This window comes from Patiria miniata, unplaced genomic scaffold (genome assembly GCF_015706575.1).
Source record: "Patiria miniata isolate m_02_andy unplaced genomic scaffold, ASM1570657v1 HiC_scaffold_9, whole genome shotgun sequence".
NCBI classification, from domain to species: Eukaryota; Metazoa; Echinodermata; class Asteroidea; order Valvatida; family Asterinidae; genus Patiria; species Patiria miniata.
The window spans coordinates 7,365,157-7,389,145 of NW_024037076.1; the positions used below are offsets into that span (position 1 = coordinate 7,365,157).

General features: G+C 40.2%; 1 protein-coding gene across 1 annotated transcript in view; it reads right to left on the reverse strand.

Moving 5' to 3' along the window:
• Window positions 1–6,387: 6,387 nt before the first annotated feature.
• LOC119720388 (argininosuccinate synthase-like) overlaps window positions 6,388–23,989 on the reverse strand; it is a 130,558-nt gene continuing 112,956 nt past the window's right edge. The window contains exons 10-12 of the mRNA XM_038190051.1: window positions 23,765–23,921; window positions 23,146–23,211; window positions 6,388–8,879 (exon numbers count right to left, since the gene is read on the reverse strand). Of these exons, the coding sequence (XP_038045979.1) occupies window positions 8,822–8,879; window positions 23,146–23,211; window positions 23,765–23,921 (281 nt within the window). The 3' untranslated portion in view covers window positions 6,388–8,821. The remainder of the gene's footprint in view (window positions 8,880–23,145; window positions 23,212–23,764; window positions 23,922–23,989) is intronic.

The window sequence follows — 23,989 nt, forward strand, 5'->3', positions numbered from 1 at the left end:
GTCAAATTTTTTGCCAAGTTTGAAGTTCGACCACCTACAATGGTCGCTCAGTCGACTGCAAAAATAATGTGCCCGTGTACATACGAAAACATGGTATGCAGTGCTATTCACCCATTGATCCATTAGTATTAACCCACACTGGACATTGTATCGCCCTGCAATGCACGTGCGCGTGTCCGTCCTTTTTGCATTGTTTGCGTCATATTGAGCACGTGCGCTTTAGCTTTAACATGACGTAAACAATTAAAAAGAACGGCAGTGCGTGCGGGTGTTATGTTCTAAGCTATATACTGCCACGTTTGCCTCAGAAAATACTGCTTTTTGCAGCTTTTTCGAGAACCGCTGGTCCAAACAACTTCAAACTTTGCACTGCACATTCTGTTGTCCCGAAAAATATACCCGCCGATTTTCAATTTCATACGGTGCCCGGATCTGGAGATAATCGACGGACAGACAGACAGACAGAGATTCCTTGAATTGTAGTATAGATGATTTGTGCAACCACTTTCCCATTTCCAATCACAATCCCCATTCTCCCCCCCCCCCAAAAAGATTCAAATTAATTAAAGATTCAAATTAATAATTGAATGATGCCATGATATTCCATTTAGATGACAATAAGCCTCTGTACTGATGACGCCCACACTTTGTTTACATGTGTGCTTTCCTATGGTGCTCAGTGGACCGTGGGGCCCCATTGGCTCCATAGGAAAGTGCCACCATGTCAACAAAGTGTGACCGTAACAGATATAGTGCTTCACTGTCACGCTGTCACTCTGGACCAGTAATTATCCACTATCTTTTACTGTGGTTACAACAATGAGAGTTCCAGCCCGCTTCAATTAGGCGTATTAAGTAATTAGGCGGCATTAGAGCTGTGTTGAGTATGTGTTCCTCGAGGAAATGGGCACTCGCCTTACTGGAAATGGGCACTCGCCTTAAATGGGCACTCGCCTTCCCAATGAACAGGCATTTGCCTTTTCATGGGAAGGGGTAAGGTGAGTGGCCCATTTCCTTCCCCTGTAGATAGTTTGTTTACCCAGGAAAGAAAAACTTAAGGGCAATAATCATAGTTATACCACGGTAATAGATTGATTTTTTATTGGTACCAAGCACGTGATGTGAGTGATCAGGATTGGTGACTGGGGAACTAACAACATGAACAATAAATCGCAAGGGCTGATGCATGATTTGTGTGGGACCCAGGCACTTTTCACATGGAGGGGTTCTTTGTCACATGAGTCAGAATCAAGGAAAAACTTAAATTGACGAGTTTAATTGGAGGCACTTTGTTTAGAACTTGAACTCCCTAAAAGATGTGGTGAGAGGGTTCCTAAACAGGTAGAGGAAGACAATAGCAACATGTAGGGAGGAGTCACTATCCAATGACTCACTTTCTTGATCGTGATCAGTTCTGTCTCTCTCAGAAGATAGGCAGAGTTCAAGGTAATCCTTACTTTTAGGACACCTCTATTTTTTACAAGTTCTGTTCAAAACTAACTTTTGCAGATGACTGTCCAGTACCAAAGTGACTTTTGCAGGCTAAAGCAGTCTTTTTTCTTCATATAAACTCATGTTAGTTGTAGAAAATGTGACTTTCCTCCCTTTTTTGGCGGTCAGACGTGCATGTTGTAGTTCTCACACGCGTGAAAGCCCAGACCAAAAGATTCTGACTACTCCTGTATCTTTTGGTCTGGTAACCAGATGAAAAATAAATAAGATGTTTATTTTTTAGGCCAAAAAAAAAGTTTCCGGTTTCTGGTATGCGCGCGCGTCGCCGTAGACATGCGCGTCGGCAAAATGAAAAAGGTTTTTTTTTCAATACAAGATGATGTTTCAAAACCACCAAACTCACTGGTTTGACTGGAATTCTGCTGCTGCACAATTTTAACCTGTTTTTAGAAGGGGTTATGATCGAGAATAAGATTTATGTGGCCTCTCTGGACTCCCATATATTTGCAGTAAGTTTAGTCGGGCACCATTTGCAGTCATCAGCCGACATTTGAAGCCCAAAAAAAAAAAAAAAAAAGCCGCGTCGCCGTACTTTTGGGGCAAGCTCCACACCAGAAACCGGAGACTTTTTTTTGTTGGCCTTATCAGCCAATCAGCATTGAGCTTTCAATCACATGAAGCTTTCACGTTTGCCATCTTGGTTTTTGAGTCCGTTTTCTGGTTGTCATCGTCGTCTTTTACCCCTGAATTTCCCTCATAAATCAAAGCCCTGCTCTCTTTCCACAAAATTAAACCTGCTGATATTCAAGAATGTGTCATTGCCAATTGTTCAGATGTGTCAAGGAATGTCAGAATGTCAAGTTTGAGTGTCATTTAGTCCAATGTTTTGGTGAGTCTTTCCCTTCCTATATAGGAACGGGGTCCTAAAAGTAAGGATTACCGAGTTCAGGATTGGTTGTCATGTCTACAACTTCTTGAGGAAGAGGTCTTGATTTTCTCCTGCGATGCACAGACCTACTACTGCTGACCACAATATCGCCTGGTACCATAAGCCTGTGGAAGACGTCACTCATGGTATGGAGTCTTAGGCGGTGTATTTTGTTATCTATGTTTCTTGTTTCTTCAGCTTTATCACTCAACATCCCGATTGGAAGGACTGAGGAGCACATAATATTTGCTCCGTGGACAAGAACAACATGAACACTAACTGGCATTCTGTACCATTGATACAGTTGAATGTACAAGTTTGCCGTGTCCTTACAATATAATCCGAACATTTCGTGATCAGATCACAAGACAATGTAAGAAGAATGACAGGCTCTTCTCTGCTGGAAGTGTACTGCGCGCTGTATTTCCATCATTAGGCTACCAGCTCCCGGCTTTGGTTTATACACAGTCAATCCAAGTTCAACTTTGAAACGTTCTTCTCGCCATCACTGCTTTTTGAGAAGTGAAAGACATTAAGACAGAAAACCCTGAGATCGGTCAAGTTCAATAAATAATGATTCAATGGACCGTGACGATTGCATCTTGATGGGTAGAGGGTCGAGTCAACCAGGCGCTTCTTTATTCTTATTGTTTGGGGTCAAAGCCATGAGCGCCGATTGCGGCGGATACCGGCGCTTCATAAATGTTTATTATAACAATTGTTTATAATAACAAATTATTATAACAAATGTGGAATCTTAATATTTTTTTCTTGCCTTTCATTTGTGAATATTTCACAAAGTTTGTGCAAACAAAATCTTAATTTTGGTATTTGAAAAAGTCCCAAAACATGGGTCTCTGTGTCCCTGCAGAATTTACGCCTAATTACTTTCGATTAATCCACCTTAGTGCAGAGGTTAATTTGTTCTAGAGTTAACTGTGCTGAAGTACCTCAAAACTCGACCACGAAGCAATATTTTTTCCATTAATTGGTTCATAGTTATTCGATTGTGTGTTGTTGGTTTTATACGTATACATATGCTTACTGTAGTTCTGTACGCGATGAGAGTCGTTAACAGTAGACTTGAAAGCAGCGGCAGTATGTATCTTCAAGTGGCGCAGTGTGTGTCGTCAAATGTCGCAGTATGTGTTGTTAAGCAGCGCGGTGTGCGTCGTTAAGCGGCGCGGTGTGCGGCAGCAAGCTGCGTGCGTCATCAAATGGCGCAGTGTGTGTCAGCGGCGCGGTGTGCGTCTTCAAATGTATTGTTAAACGGCGCAATGAGAGTAGTTTACAGCAGCTTTGTGAGTGTCCTGATGCAGCGCTGTGTGTATCGTTAAGCGGTGCGGTGAGAGTCGTTAAAGCGGAATGTAGAGCGGAATGTAACGTTGAGTGGCGCGTTGGTTGTCTTCAAGTTAGCGTAGTGTGTGTCGTTAAGCGGCACAAGGAGAATCATTATAACAGTGCGTTGTTTGTCTTCAAATGGCCCAGCGTGTGTCGTTAAGCGGCGCGATTAGAATCGTTGTAGCAGTCTTGAAGCAGCGTGTTTTGTATCTTCACATGGCGCAGTCCGTGTCGTTAAGCGGCGCGGTCAGAGTCGTTATAGCAGCGTGGTGGTTGTCTTGAAGAAGCGCGGGCGTGTATCTTCAAATGGTGCATCTGTGTCGTTAAGTGGCGCGATGAGAATCGTCATAGCAGCGCGGTGTTTGTTTAGCGGCGCGATGAGAATCGTTGTAGCAGTCTTGAAGAAGCGTGTTTTGTATCTTCACATGGCGCAGTCCGTGTTGTTAAGCGGCGCGATGAGAATCGTCATAGCAGCGCGGTGTTTGTCTTGAAGCAGCGCGGTGTGTTACTTCAAATGGCCCAGCGTGTGTCGTTTAGCGGCGCGATGAGAATCGTTGTAGCAAGTCTTGAAGCAGCGTGTTTTGTATCTTCACATGGCGCAGTCTGTGTCGTTAAGCGGCGCGGAGACAGTCGTTAAAGTAATGCGGTGTGCGTCGTAAAGCAGCGCGGTGTGTGTCTTCAAATGGCGTAGTGTTGTTCGTAAAGCGGCGCAATGCGAGTCGTTCACATTAGCGTGGTGTGTGTCTTGAAGCAGTGCGGTATGTATCTTCACATGGCGCAGTGTGTGTGTCATCGGCGCGGTGTGTGCCTTCAAATGGCGCAGTGTTGTGTCGTTTAGCGGCGCGATGAGAATCGTTGTTTTGTATCTTCACATGGTGCGCCATGAGAATCGTCATAGCAGCGCGGTGTTTGTCTTGAAGCAGCGCGGTGTGTTACTTTAAATGGCCCAGCGTGTGTCGTTTAGCGGCGCGATGAGAATCGTTGTAGCAGTCTTGAAGCAGCGTGTTTTGTATCTTCACATGGCGCAGTCTGTGTCGTTAAGCGGCGCGGAGACAGTCGTTAAAGTAATGCGGTGTGCGTCGTAAAGCAGCGCGGTGTGTGTCTTCAAATGGCGTAGTGTTGTCTTGAAGCAGTGCGGTATGTATCTTCAAATGGCGCAGTGTGTGTGTCATCGGCGCGGTGTGTGCCTTCAAATGGCGCAGTGTTGTGTCGTTAAGCGGCGCGATGGGAGTCGTTTGCAGCAACTTTGTGTGTGTCTTAATTGATGCAGTGCAATGTGTATATTCAAATTGCATTAAGTGGCGCGGCGTGTATCGTTAATAGCGAGGTGAGAGTCGTTTAAGTAATGCGGTGTGTCTTGATGCAGCGCGGTGTGTATCTTCAAATGGCGCAACCTTTGTCGTTAAGCGGCGCGGTGAGAGACGTTATAGCAGCGCGGTGTTTGTCTTCAAATAGCCGCAGTGTGTGTCTTCAAATGGCGCAGTGCGTGTCGTTAAGCAGTACCATGAGATTCGTTAAAGCAGCGCGGTGTGTATCTTCAAATGGCGCACACCGTGCCGTATTAAGAAACATACCGCGCTGCTTAAAGACACTCACCTCGTCGTTTGAAGAAACACAACACGCTACTTTAACGACACACACTGCTCCTATAGAAGACACACACTTTCTTGCTTGAAGACACACAACGCGCTTTTTCATGACAAATCCGCGCTGTTTTTCGACTCTCACGTGAGATACACGCATAGGTGAGAGTCAGAGTCGATAAACAACACGGTATGTCTTCAATCAGCGCGTTGTTTTCGCACGGCGGGGTATGTATCGTTTAAGCGGCATACGTGTCCCAGTGTGTCGTAATTCATTACTATGAAGACTCTTCCCACAACTCAAGAATGACACCGCAAAACGCAGAAAAAAAAGTTATCAAGGTTGCCCAGTTTCCGGACAAGATCAATGGCAAATTATGAGGCTTGTTTTCGGTCACAGGAGCAAAAAGGTTGTCGGAGTTGCCCAGTTTCCGGACAGGATCAATGAAAGTTATGAGCTTCTTTTCGGTCACGGGAGGAAAGAGTTGTCTGGGGTTGCCCAGTTTCCGGACAAGATTAATGGAAATTATGGGGGCTTGTTTTTTGGTCACAGGAGGAAAAAAGTTGTCTGGGTTGCCCAGTTTCCGGACAAGATTAATGGAAATGATGGGGCTTGTTTTCGTTTACAAGGAGGAAAAAGTTGTCTGGGTTGCCCAGTTTCCGGACAAGATTAATGGAAATTATGGGGGCTTGTTTTTGGTCACAGGAGGAAAAAAGTTGTCTGGGTTGCCCAGTTTCCGGACAAGATTAATGGAAATGATGTGGGGCTTGTTTTCGGTCACAGGAGGAAAAAAGTTGTCTGGGTTGCCCAGTTTCCGGACAAGATTAATGGCAATTATGGGGGGCTTGTTTTCGTTCACAAGGAGGAAAAAGTTGTCTGGGTTGCCCAGTTTCCGGACAAGATTAATGGAAATGATGGGGCTTGTTTTGATGTCACTTTGAGAGAACATTCTTTTTAGAATAAAGTGCAATTATAAATTCACGTATACAAATTTCAAATAGGCAACTTTGCCATTTAAATTGAAGTGGAAGGATTAAATAAAGCATACAATTTTGTAAAGGAATAAAACTCGGACAAAAATATATGCTAGGCTGTAGTTTATTATTGAAATATTGAAACACATACACAATAGCTTTGCAATAAAACACTTCAGAACAGATAACGAACACTACAACATACATGTCATACTACTGCAAATTGACTACTGCAAACCTAAGGCACCAGTCACAAATTCACGGTTTGAAGCTACGGATATCCACGGTTTAGAATTCGTGATAAACCCGTGGGAGTACCGTAATTCATCCTTTTTAGTTACTTATGGTTATCCGTCATCTTCCTTGGTTATTCGTGGAGGGGCTACGGAAGTTTAAAACTGTTCCAAACTTGTTTCAACACAAAACCTTGTCCGGGCATATCCGTGGGACATTTGTAGCGAATTTGTAAAGATTTCTACCACGAATGAGATACGAATCTCCAAGAATATGTACGAATTTGGTGCTTTATTCAGAGGAGAACCTTGGTCAGGCGTGGCCCACTCGCAGACGACCACGTCGTTAACATCATTATTCTTAGTAATTCCGTCGACATTCTTCAACAATCCGTCCGTATTCTTGACAAACCGAGGTGAATTGGTAGAGAAACCTCAGGACCAGTCGTGGTAATCCGTCCTGAAATTGTAGTGTTTTTCTTTTTAGGAAGCCAATTCCCTCCCCGAATCTCGACGGTTCAATCATGATTCTTGGTAAACCGTGGATATTTGTAGATCCAACCGTGAGTGTACACGTCAAGCCTACAGTTCCATGCATCAGAAGGGATGCCTCCTGATGTGTGCAAGATTCACTTTCCCCATATTTAACTTTTAATGGATTACTTTGTGCATATTCTTGCCTACCCGAGGTATTTCTGCAGAACACATCAGTCAATGGTCATGTACACCCAACAGAAATACTCAGCCAGACGCGACAGAAATGGCGCCCTTCGTACAGTTGTCAACTCCCTCCTCTAATGAAATTAGTTTTAAGTTTAAACAGAGATATTACTAATATAAGGAGTGCGTTCGATTACTTCCCCCAGCTTACTCGCGCCTGGCTCCTTGCATGATGACAGACATTTTGCCATGGCACAGGCTGCATCTGAATCAATTAACTATCTAGAGCACGTCCACGCCCGGTGAAAATACGCGAAGACGCGCTGATAATAATTCGTAACTGTAGGCTCCGTGCTTAGAGCTCCAAGGGGCTTTTTGGCTCTATGCTCCGTGGAAGCCCGTTTCGGACACGGCCTGAGAGGCGCCAGCCGGACGTTGCGTGGCCTTATGGGATACTTACCCAAGTAACCGGTTGGGCGAGTCGATAACTTGGGCCAGGCTCGAGTAAGCGCAGGAAGTCACGTGATAGGTAAATCGAACGCTGTCGAGCTTGCACGAGTAAGCGCGGGGGAAGTAATCAAACGCACTGAATGCCAATGTTCTGACTGGGCAAGAAACTTGCATGCAAGCCCCTCAATTAAGACCGCTTTTCCCTTGCTATTTTTAAGTTTCATCCAGAAAAATCGAAATTTGAAATTGCTATATTTCTACACAAACCTCAGCGAACGCGCGCTCAGTTGCACTAATTCGTTAGTTCAGCTACGCTGGTTACCAGAATTGCAGAAATTATTATTTAAGGATTATATACAGTGTGTATAAAAAATGCACACAAAAATGGAATGCCAGACGTAGAATGTGTAGCCAACATAATAAACATGTATGGTTTGAAAGGTACGCCTTTCCACATTAAAATGAGACATCATATGTTGAAATCTGCTAATTTGTGACAGAGTTTATGAGTAATTTTCCAAGGGAGATCAAATGGGACCGGGTTTTTAACTGTAGGCATCGGGACAAAGTTGGCCTACTTTGCCTTGGCCTACAGGTTTACATGCTAATTTTTAATTTTTTTTTAGAGCGAGGTGAACAGCAAAAAAAAAAGGGTTTTAGAATTGTGTTTACTCGCTAATCGCCAAACAGAGGCTACCTTTATCCCAATGCCTAAAATTGAAAACTTGGTCCCATGGTTGATTTGACCTCTCTTGAAAAATTACTCATTACTCTGACAAAATTTATCAGATTTGCATGTTAAATGTCTCATTTTAAAGTCGAAAGGCGAATATTTCAAACCATACCTATATTATCTACAGCTGACTTTGCGTTATATTTTGTTTCCATTTTCTTTATGCACACTGTATATTTCTTACAATCTAGAATCTAAAAGGGCCCAAACCACAAAATCTTTCCCAATCACTGTGCAACAAATGTTAAATTTAAAGACATTCTCAAAATAAAATTTAAAAACACACCAATTTAAGCCACCTTAATGCAATAAAAGCCACCTTATGCAAATAAAACAACGTTGATTTAAATACAGCAATGATAACTGATCCAACCTTTTTCCTCAGACAATAATGCAATGCTGATCTCCTTCCCGGTCAATGTGCTCTGTGTACATATTGTTATCGTTTGTATTCACACAGTACATTTTAAGAAGCATCTCCTTTTTCAGCCTGGGAGCTGCGAAGACGGCAATACTCCTTCAGTCTAGGTTGAAAAAAAATAATACATTTAATTATAAAAAAGTACAAAAAGACACAGCAGTAATCATTTGTAAGTAATCGTTTGCAGTATTTCTTACATTCTAGAATCTAATAGGCCCAAACCACAGCAGTAATCATTTGGGTATGATTATTCATACTGCAATTAAGGAGTAAATTTTCATTACACTTATGTTTCAATGTTTCACTAAGGAGGAAAAATCGGTGTGTCTCATTTCCCTTTTCTCTGTTTAGCAAGAAATGAATGATTTAAAATATTCAGGGAGTCATTTTAAAATATAGATTTAAACCCATGACAATTTCAAATGTGGTAATTGTTGCAGATGTTTTGAAATATTGAGGTGTCCGTTAGAGCTATTAAGTTTTCTTTGAAGGTACAGTTATATCCTTTGCCATTGATCAAGCTCAGTGAAATGCTTTATATTCTAAGAAAACAATATTTTACAATATCTCGAATTCAATTGCAAAGTTGACGAATTATGTTTTGAAACACGCCAAAAATCAGCGTCAGGGACATAATTCTCATTCAACCGACTGCAGCTACGAGATGTCACTAACTGAACCGACGAATTTTAGCGTTTGCTCACGCGTTGTGTCAAAGCTTGTGTGCATCCATTCGTAGATTGCTTCTTAAGACGTATCTTTTGTTTTCCGAAAAATGAAAGCATGCCAAAAAGAAGTGAAGTTAACTTTTAAACCAAGTGCACTTGGTTTAAAAGTTGGAACTCCACTTCTTTAATTTCGTCAGTTGTTTTTGCAGCTATCCAAAAAAGGATAGCTGCAAAAGATATACTCTACCTTTAAACCATGGATTAAAGAAAAAACTTTTAATGTTTAAGTAACGTGCATTTTGAGGATACGTGAGCAATCACAAAAATTGTGCACAATAAAGCTTGTTCAAGCAAGACCAAGGCGAGATCCTATTACGCATCATTCTTAACAGACCCCGAGTCTAAGGAGATCATAGCAGAGGAGCGGGCTGGGTTTCGGAGAGGAACGCAGTAGAGTGGAAAAATACTCAACCTCCAGGGTACTGTGTGAGAAGTACCGCAATGACCAGAAAGTACTCCTTATATAACTTATTATATATAACTATTAATTTTTAGAAATTTTAAGAAAGCCTACGGCTGTATTTGGTCTGTGTACAGACCAAATTAGGAGATTAATTGTCAGCAGAGGAATGTTCAATGCCATTAAAGCCATGCCCAAAGCAGCTCAACGTGCAAATCATGTATGGAGATCAGATCAGTGAATGGTTCAAGTGTGGACACGATGCATTGGAGTTAAACTCCACCCGTGACGTCACCCTATTGTTCTAGCACTCCATTATTTTGCACGTGTGGAGCGTTGGAGGCGATACCTCTCCATTCTTTGGGAGGGTTATAATGCCTCCATCACTCCATTCCTACAAAATAATGGAGCGGTTAATAAAGAAACACCAAAAATGACACAGTTAAATCTTTGCACAGTTGCAACTTTACTACACCGTTTCTCAATGATAATTTTATGCATTTTCTTATATATTTCGTACAATGCTTAATACGTAAGTCAACAACCATTTTTGTTCGCACAGAATTTTCCCTTTAGTCCTACACCGTTTCTCAAGTGGAATTTTATGCATCATTCGTACGATTACGTGAAAGTCAAAACCATTTTTGTTTCTTATACAGCATGCTTCACCGTTTCTCATATAGAATTTTATGCATTTTCTTATACAATTTCTTACAGTGTTAAGGCGAAAGTCAAGAACCATTTTTTTTCTTGTACAGAATGTTCGTATATAGTCATGTTACATGCAACAATATAAACGTTTCAACGATATAAATGTTTCACAGTTAAAGGGAATATACATCATTTGCTTTTGCTGTAATTTTCAGAAATGGATGGAATTGGGGGGTTGGAAATATATAGCAAATATAGTTACACTGACTTTTTTGAGGTTTTGGGTTCGAAAATGCTATAACAACCAAGAAAAACAATCATTTTCCTGTAGTCCGGTTCCCTGAATCCATTGAAGAAGAAACAGAGCAGTTTACATACATTGGGGAATTGTAAGGTAAGGGAACCAGTCTAGCTGGCTCGTACCAGTTCATAGGTTTGTAATCGATTGCAAACAAGTGCGATGGTCAATTGGGGCCAGTATTTGAAAAAAAAGCCAGTTTTTTTCCAACGCTGATCAGCCGATCAGCGTTGGAAATTGATACAAAAATACCACTTTTCTTGAAAATGACAGTATACCAGGTGCCATGATTTTACAGGATGCTTTACACTGTCATTCACTAACAGTCCAGCAGGATATTTCAAAATGATTTGGTAGTTTTATTTTTTTGATGTTTGCAAATGTATTTTCCCTTTAAAGCAAATATTTTGACAAGGTTTGCAGTACAGTTTATATCTCGATCTTGTTCCTGGGTTTCAATGCCTAGTATGCAGTCCTAGAAATTCTTGATCGGCAAGAACTCATCATCCTGAAAAAAAATGTGTAGGTCTTTTCCATGATGTCCAAGAACAGTTGAAGGAAAATCACAAGTTCGTGCAATGTAAACCCGGAAGACTTGTAGCCGTTTTGCTTTAAAAATGCACCAAAATCTTAATCTTGCAATTTGGGTGGTTTTAGCTCGTCCTTCCTTGTCCAATGATGAGTAGTTATAGTCTCGAGTTGCGTTGGTTACGAAGTAGTCCGACTGGAGATTGCCCGCTAGTTTGGACCCTCTTCGTGACACTATCCACAGTCTGTAAAGCCAGAATTAGAAGAAAACAAAATCAGAAAGTGGGTCAAACAATTAGACGGAAGCATAAGGTCATATTCCTGTAAATCCACTTAAGTCTTACAAAGCCGTAAAAGTCACAGGGTAGCTTTGACGATTGCAAAATGACGACACAGAGAGCTTCGAATTAGAACAGTCTTAGTGCAAACACGATTTCTGAATAAACTTCATCAGATAGCAAATTAAACAATAAAGCTTAATGTATCTGACATTATCATGCTCAAAATACAACATTTAAATTTTTGATTTTATTAGCTTATTTTTACTTCACAAAAAGGGTAACTTCTTACCTTTATACTCATACATGCAATCTTCATATTCATTTGGAGTGTCGAAATGAACTTTTATATGTCCCAGGCGAAGTTTGAAGCGGCCAGTAAATTATCATCCGATATATCCACGGAGCTAGTTTCAGCAACTATCAAAGACGGTTTCCTGGCCCGCTATGATTCCACTGTACAGCATTATTTCCTCAACGTCATGAGACTAAACACTGTGTGTCATCAGCACACTATTCAAGAACGAATGCATGGTGCCTGGGCGGGGTTTAGCATTTTATACCAAGCGCGCCTAGAATCCAGCATTGTATTGGTTACGTAAGGACATATTATTATTATTCGCAGTACAATTCTGTAGGCTACAGTTCCATTTATACTAATGCAGTTTACAGTTATGCAATAAGACAAAGCTTGTGTCTTTGTATGAAACAAAGTCGCTCCATTCGTGCAAAATAATGTAGCGCTAGAAACAATAGGGGGACGTCACAGGTGGAGTGTAAGTCGGATAATGCCGCTCGGTAACGCGCCATTCGTGGGTAAGAATGGCCCTCGGGCTTCGCCCTCGGGCTATTCTTACCCACGAATGGCGCGTACCTCGGGCATTATCCTTTACATACACTACACTTTTTTTCGACGGGCCAGGGGCCCGTCGAAAAAAGTGCTGTTTGAGAGGCAAGGGGCCCGTCGAAAAAAGTGCTGTTTGAGAGGGACAGAGAACTGCTCATATATATAAACAACGCACAAGATATTCAATGGTGTTGTTTTCACAGGTTGATCATGAACTAACACTTACAGATTGAACGTACACTCAGCTGCAAAAATGCATGTGCCCGTGCAACTACCCGGCCAAGTACGTGAACATAAGGAAACATGTACGCAGTGCTATTCACCCATACTGGACAATGGAACCGCCCTATAATGCGTGTGCCCGTCCTTTTTTCATTGTTGCGTCATTTTGAGCGCGCACGCTTTAGCAAACATTGACGTTAAAGCACGAAAGTACGTGGTGGTCAGAGCTGTAATACTGCCACGTTGCCTCAGAAAATGGTGCTTTTTTGCAGCTTTTTCGAGAACCGCCTCTTCCAAACAACTTCAAACTTGGCACTGCACATTCTGTAGTCGCGAGCAATACACCCGCCGATTTTCAACTTCTTACGGTGCCCGGTTCTGGAGATAATCGAAATATAATGTACAGACAAACACACAGACACACCAGCCCGACAAACAGACAGAGATTTACGGAATTATATTTAGATAATCGCAGCCAAAAGCAAAGTTATGAAGTTGGGGTCAGAAGGAGAAATCAAAGCCTCGGTAGATGGCGAGAAGCTTGAATGAGTCCCCCAGTTTTACTACCTCGGCGAAGATGGAGAAGAGAATAAATGACTTTAAGATGAATTGTACGCGGGATACTGAAATGAAAAAGAGAAAACCTCTCTGGTTTGGAACACTTGGTCAGACGGTAAAAGAGTCTCGCAAACACAATCCTGAAGGGTGGGACAGACGGTAGCCGCAAAAGGGGAAGACAGCTGAAAATGTGGGCTGACATGAAGGAGTGGACTGGTCTTAAACTGGGCCTCACTTCTTAGAACAGCAATAAGACCGAGACAAATAAGACCGAGGTAAAGCGCCTAACTCAAAGGGCAACACGCGCATAGCACGGACCCACAAACCTCACGATCATGAATCACCGCTAGACCACACGTGCCCACTGTCGGATGGGGTTAGTCGGATGGGGTTACCGTGGATATGACGAATATCAGATGAACAGGATCTCCAATCTATACATCTTGTACAACTGTACATACGACCTTCTGTTTTGCTGTACATCCTTCATGACAGTACAGGTTTAACCCATTGTTGAGGGTTGCATTTCGGGCTCTCCCATGTAGAATCTATTGAGAAACTTCCTTAAAAAGTGAGTTTCAAACAGAGATTCCAGTACTCTTTCTCCCTCTCATTCCGTTCTCAAATTCCAAATGGGCTTAAATCCTGTATCTTCCAGATCCTTCCCTAATCCCACCTTTTGCATTAAAATCATCCATAATGATTAAAAAAGCTACTATTTTTTTTATCTTCATGACTTAGTGCATAAACTTGAATTATTTTCAAATTGCGTATTTCTTCGTTCATGTGGAACTTCCAGCATTCCTAACTCTGTCCGAGTATCCTTAGTGCGAACGGTTAAATATTGACCTTTAACCTGTTCTTACTGCACGGGAATTCTCGTGCGTTCGTAAGTTGTGGATCTCTGCATAATAATAGCCTTTAGTGAAGGTTTGGCCTTTGGTGCTCAAAAATCTTACAAACGACACAAAAATAGCCGTTTTTGTAACTGCTTAAAGTTAAAGATTTGCTAAAGTTATGCCACAGCGCCTTCCCGCATCAGCGCCTACAATAGTCAGAGCCCGCGCCATAATTGTCCTCTTGCTTTAATCACGGAGTCAACACCAAATTGAGGATCCACTGGTGAGGACAGTTGGGCGGATGGTCCACCAATTTAATAAGTGGCCCCTTAGTGGACAAACAAACACAGCAGGTAAGGGGGTTGTCCACTTTGTTCCCTACTTTGAACTTGTTTGGACCCATAGATTGGTGGTGGGAGTGCAACTGAGTCACGGAAGGATACACAAACAAGGAATCTTGGTGGAAAGTGCAGTTGAGCCCACTATCCTCTAGTGGTTCAGTTCTGCTGATGTACCACATCAGCGCCCTCACTTTGTCATCAAATTCTTATCTTCCGGAATGGATGATTTTAATGTATTTTTGGAATGAATAATCTCCAGAGGGTTGAAAAGATGACGAATGATTCAGCCAGGTTTTATCGACATGCCTATGGAAATCGCTCCGACGTCGAGTCGTTCTTACAGCCAAGTTAGGAAGACAAGTTTAAATTACAGGCTTAGCATCATTGTTTACCCAATTGGTTCGTAAGGGTTTGGTGAAAGTTAAGGAAGGGCTTGTTTAACACCGTACATCGCATTTTTTTTAGCGAAAAGATATTGATATTGACAAGGATGCCTCCAGAACTACTCGAAATGAGTCAATGCGGAATCTTTTCGGACGAGGTTATTACTTTTTTAAAGGTTTCTGTTTAAATGGGATTCTTCCCTTGGATCTCCGATTCGAATCGCATTCTTTGAAGAAAAAAAAAAGAGGCTTTATCTCTGTCCCTAGAGCAATGCATCTGGTTTGGGATAAGATTGAATCCGTGTGTGTGTGTGTGGGGGGGGGGGGGAAGTGCTCAGTCCGGTATTTCAATGACCCAATTTCATTCGGGATAACATCGCTAATGTTGATTCTTGGGTTGGGTTGTGCCCGACCACTCAAAAAGAAAAAAACTACAACTATGTCTGTCTGATTAACAGAATATAGGGGCTTTTCCGTAATTTTGTGTGTTAAATACATGTATATATTTAAGAAATGTAAAATATAAAAAATTCATTAAAAAAAAACCATACAAACAACCAATTACTTCATTACGACGTCATTTCGGATTTTGCATACTTTATCACCCTTGTAAGTGTCTTTAAAAAAAATTGCATTTTTAATAACGTCATCATGATGTAGCATATTTCTCACAGTTTTGTGCAAATATCTTTCACCAACTAAGCCAAAAAGAAATAATTTTCTTTTCAGGCATGTCAAATTCTGACATCTAGATTCAAAGCAAGAGCCAGAACCAACCCGGCCATCGGGTACACAGATCCCCACTCCAGAAACTGGCCGATGTGGCAGCTTCCGTTCCCCAGATACGGCAGCACAAGCTGGCACTCCACCGCCAACCCAAGCATACCCGCCTTAACTGCTCCCAGACCCACCGACACAAAACAAAGTCAAGGCTGAGAAACCACACTCAAATCTGAGGACTCTGCAACTAAAATGTCCAGATGTGATAAAGGTAGATTGTAATTATCAACTGTATAATCTTTACCAAAGTTCTGATGACATGAATGTCAAAGGCAGGTTAAGGAGTAATAAAGAATTTTGGCGCAATATAGGAGCATCAAATATGATCATGTCCATAATAAAACAAGGATATATAATCCCCTTTATTCAACCCCCACCACCCATGTACAGTAAGAATAACATGTCAGCCCTACGTGAACGGGAATTCGTTCAGAAATCCATTTCAGACCTCCTGTCCTCGGATAGAATCGTAGAAAAATCTGAGCCGTCATATATCACCAGCCCACTTTCTGTAGCTGTTCAATCCTCTGGAAAGAAGAGACTTATTCTCAACTTGCACAAACTAAACAAATATGTCAACAAAAAGTACTTCAAAATGGAAGACTGGAAAACGGCCGTATGCTACTTGTCGAAAGAGGCTCTAATGTTTGGCTTTGACTTAAAATCTGGGTACCACCATATCGAAATTGCGAATGAATCTCAGAAGTATCTAGGATTCTCCTTTTCCATCGATAACATCACAAAGATACTTCGAGTTTTCAGTTCTGCCTTTTGGCCTTTCTACGGCTCCTTACATCTTCACGAAAACTATGAAAACATTGGTCACTCATTGGCGATCCTCTGGGATCCTTGTAATCTTGTACCTACACGACGGATTAATCATAGTTCCAAAATGCGAAAACTCTCATTTGACTACAGCTAGAGAAATTTCAAAGCACATTTAAGGCCGACCTACATAGATCAGGTTTGGTTTATAAGCAAACTGGGACCCCAAAACATCAATTCAGTGGCTAGGCATGACTTGAAACACTCCATTTAGGAACTCTCCAAGTCGTCAAAAGAAGAATAGACAAACTTCTCAACTCGATCAACACCATCCTGTCACTAAGTGTAGTTATCCGCAGTTTACATTCAGCTGTCGGTGAGATAATATCTCTCAGTCCGATTTGTGGGAGCCTTACCAGACTTATGACTAGACATTGTCAAATCAGAATTGCGGGATCATGTGATGAAAATGATGTAATAATTCTTGATGCATTTTGTAGATCAGAGTTACAGTTTTGGAAAGATCACGCATATTCTGCAAACACACGTCACTTATTCAGCTCTTCAAAGTTTAATAACGTAGTCTGCTGTGATGCCAGATCCTCTGGCTCTGGTGCTATCATCTGCAACAAAACGCACACGGCTCATAAGAACTGGACAGAAAATGAAGCCAGGCAAAGTTCAACGTGGAGAGAGATAAGCACAATCAAATTTGCGATAGAATCGTCCCTTCCCATCATATCAAACTCTGAAGTCAAAATCTTTACGGACAACCAAGCAGCCACAAAATAGTAGCGGTAGCATGAAAACTGAATTACAGATGATAGCTGTAGACATATTCCAACTTTGTTTAGATAACAAGATCAGACTAGAAGTAGATTGGATACCGAGAACTCTGAATGAACAAGCAGATTTTGTGAGCAAATTAGTAGACACGGATGATTGGTCTATCTCAGATGAATTATTTCATATACTAACTCAGAAATGGGGTCCTTACACTGTTGATTGCTTCGCTTGTTTCTACGACGCCAAACTACCTAAGTTCTTTTCTAGGTTTTGGAATCCCGGGACATCTGGGGTGGATGCCTTTAACCAAGACTGGTCACGTGAAACTTGTTTATTAGTTCCCCCAGTTGTCCTCGTACCTATCGTTCTTCAACACATGTTTGTATGCAAAGCGAAAGGGACTCTCGTGGTTCCCTATTGGCCTTCGTCAGCATTTTGGCCATTACTATGGTCCTGCTACCTTCCCTGGGTCGCAGACGCCATCATCATAGAAGGCAAAAATTCCCTGATATTAGACCGTAACAAGAATTCCCTTCTGGGATCTCAAATTCTCATCTCAAATCTTAGCAGTAAAATTTTCTTTGAATAATCTAGTGTTATCCCATATCACAGAACATTCTCAGGAACAGTTTTTGAACAGAATTCCCGAACATTCTTTCCAAAGAGAAGTTTTTTTTGTACGAGGCAATTTCGTCTAAAGCGGAAGGAACAATTATCAGTTATTTGTACAAATGCAGGAATTTCTTCAAATGGCTTCAAGAAAACAAATGCAATGATAGCTTACCTATAAACGACAAAATTATTTCTAGTTTTCTTTCACATGTATTAACAAGATCAAACACCGATAGTACCATAATCACCACTGCAGCTGCAATTAAATGGGTACACTCCATGGTTAATGCATGTCCCAACCCAGTAGATTCCCCAATAGTTCAGAATGTTATCTTGGGAGGAAGGCGTCAGCTTCACAAACCACCAAACCAGAAAGATCCAATAACACACAGTCAGGTTCAGGAAATTGCCGCAAAGTTTTCCCAACCAGGAAGCAACTTAATAAAAATTAGAACAGCTTGTTCTGTATCCTTAATCATTTGTATTAATGTTCAGATATGATGAAATGGCCCAAATCAAAGCTAGCCACATTAGTTTACTTCCAGAGAACAAAGGCATCAACATTTTCATTCCTCGATCGAAGACTGATATCTTTAGAGACGGCACCTCAACATATCTCCCCTAATGTAGAAGACCCTTTCTCTGCATTTAACATTTTACTACGATACTTCAGGTTGTAATATTCACATAGGCCAAGATAAAATTATATTCACTCCCTTGACTTTCCACTCAAGTACTAAATCGTATAAGTGTCTTGTGAACAAACCACTCAGTTACTCTCGTTGCAGAGAAATCTTTTTCAGTGCTCTAAAAGAGATAGGCGTGACTAATCCAAGTTCTTACGGTCTTCATAGTTTAAGATCAGGTGGAGCCACACACCTCGCACAAAGAGGTATATCTGAAGAAGTTATCATGAACCATGGCAGGTGGAAGACAACTGTGTCTAAGAATAGATATGTAAAATATAGTGTAAATCAGAGATTGAGTGTTGGAAAAATACTCGCCAGCAAGTAAAGTCAAAAAAATAAAAATAAAAAAGAAGAAGAAGAAGAAGAAGAAACTCCGGGCGAAGCCTAAAGGGTCTGAAAGACCACTACAACAACAACAACAACAAAAAAGAAGAAGAAAATACCGGGCGAAGCCTTGAAGGGTCTGAAGGACCATTACAGAACGAAAGAAAAAAAATAAAACTAACTAATGCCAATTCAGGATGTGTGTAATGTTTTTTCTTTAAATAACATTTATTTTGTAAGTAGAAGAATTCGTTATGAGAAATAAGAATTCACTTATAATTGTGAGAAGTATAAGAATTTAATGTGTGTAAATTTAAACACAGGCGTAATAATTTAATATTAATTATTAATACATTTCCATTCAATAATTAACTACAAAAGTTTATAATGTGCATTTAGAAAACGAAAATTAATCCAATGTTCATGTTTAATTAATTACCACAGACAAATCGCATACTCAGTACAGCCTCTCACATTCTTAATTGTTAGCAATTTCCAACATGCACAGGATTCAGTTAATGTCACACTGGCTCTTCCCATGCTTTCAATAAATATCATATCAGAATTCCTTTGTCCCTTGTTGTCATTATGTCTCAGATGTTGGGCATTATAGCCAAACTACTTTTCACGCGGATGAGCGTAGCGAAGAAGCGTGAAATTATAGGGTCTTTACATAGGTTAAGTTTTATGAGAATACGACTTTGTTTTAGGTGAAATTTGCCGGGGTGAATAAAACATGTACAAAGTCTAAGAAATTTGAGTTACATGTATATATAGGTTTTCCCGGCTATTTTAACACTTGTATCACACGAATTCCCTATATCGATACTTTAATATCGTCCCCGAACATCGCCAAGCTCAATTCTCAATTTGAATTTCAAAAAGCCACCACTAGATTTCATTTAAGGTTCAGTATAATTCAAATTGTTAGCACTCCGATTCGTCCAAAATCTTTGAAATTCGTCTCGTGAAGCAATCGGCGTTGAATTGAAAAAGCAAATTCGTTTTTTGTCATTCGTTTTAATGTTCTTGTCGTCACATTTCGTCTCTGGTGGACTTAAAACGTTACCATTAAAAATGTGCCCAATCTTTGGACTTGTTTGCGCATTAAATAAATTTAAATTTTTAACAAATATTTCCGTATAAATGAAAGTATAGCTGTAGGTAAAATAAGAAATTAAACTTTCCCAATAATTGTGCTCTTTGCTTAGCATATGAAAATTAAGCATTAAGATCAAACACCTTCGTAATGTTGCTCTTTGATATATGTATATGAATAAAACAACAGAAATAAGGTATATCTATCAAAGAACAACATTACATGTAAGAAGGTCTTTGAACTTACAGGTAATGCTTAGTGTCCATGTCATAAGTGCATATTGTGAAATGTCAATTCCTGACTCTAATGTTAATTGTGAAACACAGAAATAAAAATTCATACCTTACAGCTAACTACTTTTATTTATACATATAAGGAAATATATGTCGAATTATCATTGTTTTAATACGCATAATTCTTCAAATAAGTCTAAAGATTGGGCGCATTTTCTAATCGTATACGATTTAAGTCACCAGGACGAAATGTAACGACAACAACATGAAAACGAATGACAAAAAAACGAATTTGCTTTGTCAATTCAACGCCGATTGCTTCACGAGACGAATTTCAAAGATTTTGGACGAATCGGAATGCTAACAATTTGAATTATACTGAACATTAAATGAAATCTAGTGGTGGTGGCTTTTTGAAATTCAAATTGAGAATTGAGCTTGGCGATGTTCGAGGACGAAATTAAAGTATCGATATAGGGAATTCGTGTGATACAAGTGTTAAAATAGCCGGGAAAACCTATATTAGAACTAGAAGAAAAACTAGAGCTCTGTTTCTGTTTCTAACAGAACATAGGGCTTTTCCGCATTATTTTTTTTTAATTGAGGTAACTGTTTTTCTGTTTTGTGCAGAACTGTGTGCATTTACCTTTGTGTAATAAACCTAATCGAAAAAGAATTTTTATTTTGGCATATTGCGTTTGTGAAATACGGCAAAAGTCTTCAAAATGTGAATATATATATATATAATCACAAGATGACGTCATGATCAATATTTATTTTTAACACATCCCGGCCCTACCCCCATAAAAAGTTTCAACCCAATCTGACTTACTGCTTAAAATATACAAGTTGATGATGACGTCACATGTCTAATGATGACGTCATCGTAACAATACTTGGCAGTGCTCATTATTTTATTGTGGTTTTTAGTCTGTACCATGTTTGAAAACAATCGGATTGATAAAGGTGTTAAATTTTGTAAGCAAAATAAAATTGGCAATATTTTAAAAATCGTAAAAAATCTACCGATGACGTCATCGTGACGTCATTCGGGATTTTGTGTACTAGTTCTATTATCTTGCATATAGAAAAAAAAAAGGAAAAGAAGAAAAACAAAAATCAGAACAAAACAATGCCTTTCCGCTTGCTTTGAAGCGGAATATGACTGACAGACCCATGTCTTTTTTGGAGGTCTCAAGGGCAAAATAACAAATTGATAAGACTTATGCCTACACACTGTTAGCTTGACACCTTCAGTCTTGGACAATGGAAACATCTTCCTAACCGGCGGAGCTATCAGCCACTGCTATGGGTGTTTTATGTTCCACCATGAAGTCTGCGCAGAGAACTTCAGCATGAAAAATGCTGGTATCTTAAGCCAGAATAAAAAAAAAATGGCGACAGATTTTGTTGACTCGACAGCCGTCTGTTAGGATTTTTGTACCGTTTATATGTCTGGCAACGTTGTTCCTACCTGAATCCTGATGCTGAAGTCGTATTTGCAAAGAAAGCAAATGCATGGAAACCGTCAAGCTTAAATCGCACGATAACAGGCCACTCAGTTGTTTACTCCGGGAGGTATTTCTGTTTAGGAAGTCTCATTTTTTTTCTTAGGAGTATCAATTATTCCGTGAGTCTCTGCGCGCACATGTCACGAGCTTGAGCTCACAGAGCAGCTGTGCGGCAACCTCATTTCTCCTATGCTCCATCATGTAATTGAGATCAATGGGTACCGTAAATGCGCACACGTGAAGCTAGATTTGGTTTCAAGTCTGTGATCATGTTTCTTTTTTCCTCCAAAGCCAATACATATATTGTTCGCTTGTAACAATTATACAACTATTTGTTTATTGTACATGACATGCATTCAATAACATGAGGTCATAGAACAAATCAAAAACTTTTTTTTTTATCCTGGTCTTAAATAAAACAAAATACAATCACAAATACACCTAGTGCTTTTACAAACGAAATGATCTGCAAATCTTGAGAAAAATAGGAACAATTAGCGATCAAAACCAGTAAAATCGTGTATGCTACTGTGAGCAATGAAAACACGTCGAACCATCACGAGCGCTAAAGAAAAAGAGGACGATAATGGCACAAGTTCTGACTATTGTGGGCACTGATGCGGGAGGGCGCTGTGGCATGCTTATAGTGAATCTTTACTTTGGCAGTTACTTTTGTAGGTAAGGAAATATGCAATTATAGGTCCAACAGGAAAGTAGGGAACAAAGTGGACAAAGCTTTTTGGGCTTTAATAAGGGAATAAATGGTAACAGCACCCAGACTCTAAGTGGTCTTAAACAGAGTGATAAATACCGACGGAGCACATATTTATTCCCATTCATAAATACCTTTTCGGTAAGAAAAAATCATATAATTCGTTCAAAACATCCCGATTTTGTTCAACAAATTCACTTTATGCTTTTTGAAACATCCCTCTTGCAAAATAATGGAGTGTTCAGCTGGCGAGTAAGATGTAAACAACCCTTTTATGGAGATTGACGCGCGCGTATCATGTTCTGCGCGATGTCGCGCAGAACGCACCTGGCGCGTTGCGTTTTGAATTTAGAACTATAAAATTCCGACCCCCTGGTAGTGTTGCGCATGCCTACATGAGGATTGTGAACGTTCAACCAATGAAACGATAAGAGGCACTGGATTTTTAGGAGTCCACATTTTATTGTGACACTGGAAAAGTGTTTAAGACCAGCTAGCCATGTCTTTATCATCCGTTTAAGACCGGCCACGTGACGGGCTCTCGACCAATAGGAATAGCTAAACTGTCTGAGGTATTTATGAATACAGCTTTAATCAGATGAAGACCATGGGAGCAATATTTTGTCATTTTGATGAAAACGGCCAATAGTTTCCACAGAAAGTTACTATCCAAATTTATCTGAATAGGCTGGAGCACTCGACAAAAATAACACTTTAAAGTCCACTGACAAGAAGAAGAATACAGCAATGCCAAAATATGTCAGGTGGTTGCACAGTGATCTTACCTTACAGCATTAACCTTGATGAACCCAAGAGCATCCTCTGGCTCGTAGTTACCCTTCATGACCATGCTGACAAATAAAATAAAACACAACAGGGTAAAACAAAATATGATGACTGATTCATACTAGCCTCTAACAGGTTAGTATATAGTCATTACTCAAAATCCCCCCGCCCCAAACCTCAGAACATAGTTGTCCACTTTGCATTCCCTGACATCAATTTCTCTACAGGAAACTTTGCTGTAATAAATTGCACAGGAAAGGAAAAATGTACAGGGTGTGGTCCAACAGTTTTCAAAAATTTCACTATATAGACCACTAGTTTTGTTAACAACAGTCATCTTTTTTTTTTATCACTCCTGGTGATTACTGTAAAAAAAAAGAAAGAAAAAAGATCTGTTTAGATTCCAATTTAGCCTTGTAAAAATGTTCATACTCTTGAAGGATCAATCATTTTTCACTTATAACTTAATACTTTATCAATCAAATTGCAAATACTTTTTTTTCCTGATTTTCACACAGGTCTTGTAATAATTTCCTGGCTTGCAATTTGTTCTTTCCTTTTAGCCTTGAAGTCTAGTTCATTTTTTATCATAAAATTTGGGCCCTTTTCAGATATTACCTGACAAGTTCTTCATTGTACAATGAGGATGCTGAGCAACGAGACTTGATGAACACATTCCCTTTGTAGATCTCTACAGTCACAGTTCCATCCACATTCTCCTGACTCTTGTCAATGCAATGGCGGGTGAACTCACATTCTGGACTATACCAAAAACCTAATGAGCAACAATAGATTAAGTTTCAACAAACCCAACAAACATTTCCTTTGCCGCGCCACTGGGGC